Genomic DNA, 3,430 nt, shown 5'->3' on the forward strand with positions numbered 1-3,430 from the left:
GGTCCAGTCCTGGATCTCACATACAATAGTTACACATGGTCCACTTCTCTGAGTGGTAAAGTTCCAGGGGATTTCACTTACCCAGACTGATTCCTTTTGGAGGAGAGAACACTAGCAGCTTACAGCGTTTTTCTGGAATTTGCTCTGTTTTCAAATGTTTGTGAAATCACAAGATTGTTATGCATGTTGCAAAAATGAAGAGAAAAACAATCATCAGGTGGGAGAGAAGGAAGAAAGAACTCAGGTCTTTGACGGATGAAAAAACACATATGCTAGGGTTGAAGCTCTCAAGCTACTTTTGGATTGGAGTAGTCCAATCGGTTTCAATAGAGATGCTCCAAGGAAGCCCAGCCATCTGAATGGCATTCAAGATTTGGTTCATGCCCATATTGAACAGAAAGAAGATTCCATTCAGAATACAAATCTGCGTTTATTGAAAAAAACATCGTGAATTACACAGCATAGCTTCAGACAAAAATAATGCAACTCCTTTGAAAGCTCACAAAAGTCTTTTACCTCCTGCTAGAATGCCAAATGGTATGTTTCAAAACGAACGTGGCTGTGGCGAGCGTGAACCAGCCCTTTATTTTGGGACTGTGTGGATGCATGTAGGGCAACTTGCAAAGCAAACAGTAACGTCCTCATCCAGAGCCCAAAAAATGGAGGGAGACCCTAAAAATGTAGCAGAAGCATTTCCGCACACTGGTTTCAATCATCTAGTTTGTGCAGAAATGATTCCACTAGATTCATAGAGTGTTATTTGGAAAGCCTGCCTCTGGATTACTTCATAACTTTTCGGACTTTCTCCAGCTCTTCTATGGGCTTCCACTCCTGGTTGATTGTTATCAGCTACCAAAAATTTAGAGACAAAAAGACAATAAATAAAATATTGAAAACAACCATCACCAAAATTAAAATACCACAGTGCTAAGTGTAGCAATTTTCTTTGCTTAAGCATACAAGGCTTTTGAAGTCAGGCTAGCATAGAATCATAGGGTTGGAAGGGATCTCTAGGGTCATCTAGTCCAACCCCCTGCACAATGCAGGAAATTCACAACTATCTTCCCTCCCCGCACCCCCAGAAACCCCTGCTCCATGCCCAGAAGATGGCAAAATCTCTCAGGATCCCTAATCAAACTAGCCTGGGGAAAATTGTTACCTGACCCTAAGGTGGCAATCAGTCTTACCCTGGTCATGTAAGAAGGGGCTACAAGAACTAAGCACTGATGTAACCTTTCCTCCTCTCCCTCTCATGATCTGCCTAGGTTCACAGAATAAGCATTGCTGTCAGATGGCCATCTAGCCTCTGCTTAAAAACCTCCAAAGAAGTTGAGCCCACCACCTCCCAAGTAAGCCTGTTCCACTGAGGGACCGCTCTAACTATGGCTTTGTTATCTATCAACACAATCATTAGGTTTGGCTAACACCTGCCCCTAAAACTGCAGAATTATTTCTGGAATGCAGGTGCAACACATTATTAATGTGTTCCAAGATCTGAGATATTTTACTTTAATGCCGCTCGACTCTTATAGATTAGTATTCTCTATATTAATTTATTAGCTAATATTCAGAAATTAGTATATCTGAAGAAAACACACTAATAAATGAGAACTGGCATGGTGTAGTGGTTAGAGTGTTGAATTAAGATCTGGGAGGCCCAGGTTCAAATCCCCACTTTGCCATGAAGCTTGCTGGATGCCAGTCACATGCGTTCACCCTAACCTACCTCACAGGGTTGTTCTGAGGGTAAAATGGAGGAGAGGAGAATGATGTAAGCTGCTTTGATCCCCAATGGGAAGAAAGGTGGGGTATAAATCAATAAATATAAAAATAGTTTACTTCATAGCAATTGCTTTCATATTCATTACCTTCTGGGGTTTGGTAGGATCAATGTGTTCCCATGGTTCTGGATTGCCATGTTTATTGATACTAAAAAAATGAAAAATCCTGGTTAAAGAAAAAAGGGGCTTTTTTAAATCTTGCTTTTCTTTTGTGCAAAACTGGGCATTGTAGCCAATTTGAAAGTAACTCCCATTTATTTCAGCAGCAGTGATTTCTTACTTCCAAGAAAGCCTACATGGATTGTTAAGCCAAGCCTATGTAACAAAGGTAAATTTTTTTTTACTTAACCAGCTATTGCTCTCTGAATGACAAACCACAATAGGATTTGACAGACGTTTAACATTCAGATAAACATTACTGATTCCATGTTAATAAAGCGCAAATAGAAGTCCTTAAAGATGGCTATAGAAAAGAAAATGAAAACAATGCTATATACTGTTGACTGAAAATATATATGTTGAGAAAAGTATTACAGCCACTATTTAGCCAAAATATTTTTAAATCCTCCTGATTTCAATGGGACTGTCCGACTGGAATCTGTGCGACTGGAAAAAATTTTTGGCTGGTCTGAGTACTTAATTTTTACTATAACATAGAAGCTAAAAACGTTTAAACAATAAATGTTAAATGTTTCTAAAGTGTCATTCAAAACTCTGGGCCAGATTCTTTCCACTCTCCATTGAAACAGAATTTTAGGCACATTCAAAGTTGGTTTGCATACTGGAAACTGTGCAAGGCTAATCTTTTGGTCCATATTTTCAAATCTCACAACAATCTCTTCTCCCCAAACCATTCCCTAAATCCAGTCTTGTTCAGCAACACAAAAATGAAGAGTGCCTCTAGCTGATTTCTCTCTCTTTCCTGCCCCCCCTCTCTCTCTCTCTCACACACACACACACACACAAACATACACAATTTTTTTGCTTACATCACATCAGTTTTGCCAAGGGCATAAAATGCAGAATAAGTTGCCCAGAGTCCAGCAAAGCCCATAAATCCAACCAGAGGAATAAGCTGCAAGACAGAACAAAGAGAAAGTCTCCTTAGTAAGGTGGTTCTGAATGACAAATCTTCGGAGATGCCTTAAAGTTGCAAACCATCCTTCCTCTAAAGAAAGATGTAAATAAAGAGAAGGATGAGTGGGGGACAGCCTCCCGTAAAGGTCTCCTTTCCCAGTATCTCCATCCTCTTCCTGTCTTGCATCATTAGAGCACTCCAAGGATGCTTCTGCATGCAGAGGAAAGCTGATAACACAGACCCGATCTGTCCAGCATCAGCTCTGCACTTCTGGGTGAAGAACTTACTTCTTTTTTCTTCTTTAGCAGGTGGAAGAACCCAAAATTTGCCATGGCAGCAGCAGGTGCAAACCTGGGAAGGAAAACCAAGCCCCAGAGTTATCATCAGCTGCATGGGTGGGAGCATCCCAGGTACCACTCAGGTCAAAGAAACTTTCCACCCTTTAACACCTTGTACCTCCATCACTCCCCCTCCCCCAGGATTCAGTGAGACAATTTTAGCTTCAACATAACCACCAACAACAACCTTGCTGTCTGGACCTGCAGCAGGTTCAGAAAGACTTAGCTTCCCC

General features: G+C 40.9%; 1 protein-coding gene across 2 annotated transcripts; it reads right to left on the reverse strand.

Moving 5' to 3' along the window:
• Positions 1-405: 405 nt before the first annotated feature.
• On the reverse strand, positions 406-3,430 carry C18H15orf48 (chromosome 18 C15orf48 homolog). Of its 2 annotated transcripts, none has more exons than XM_055002834.1 (5): positions 3,385-3,430; positions 3,147-3,210; positions 2,771-2,856; positions 1,869-1,929; positions 406-849 (listed from the first exon to the last, which is right to left on the reverse strand). In XM_055002834.1, exons 2-5 carry the CDS (start codon positions 3,189-3,191, stop codon positions 781-783), a joined length of 261 nt encoding a protein of 86 aa, XP_054858809.1. In that variant the 5' UTR covers positions 3,192-3,210; positions 3,385-3,430; the 3' UTR covers positions 406-780. The 2 variants fall into 2 exon arrangements, with proteins under 2 accessions (XP_054858809.1, XP_054858810.1); XM_055002835.1 differs by lacking the exon at positions 3,385-3,430 and adding an exon at positions 3,316-3,376.

This window comes from Eublepharis macularius, chromosome 18 (assembly GCF_028583425.1).
Source record: "Eublepharis macularius isolate TG4126 chromosome 18, MPM_Emac_v1.0, whole genome shotgun sequence".
NCBI lineage: Eukaryota > Metazoa > Chordata > Lepidosauria > Squamata > Eublepharidae > Eublepharis > Eublepharis macularius.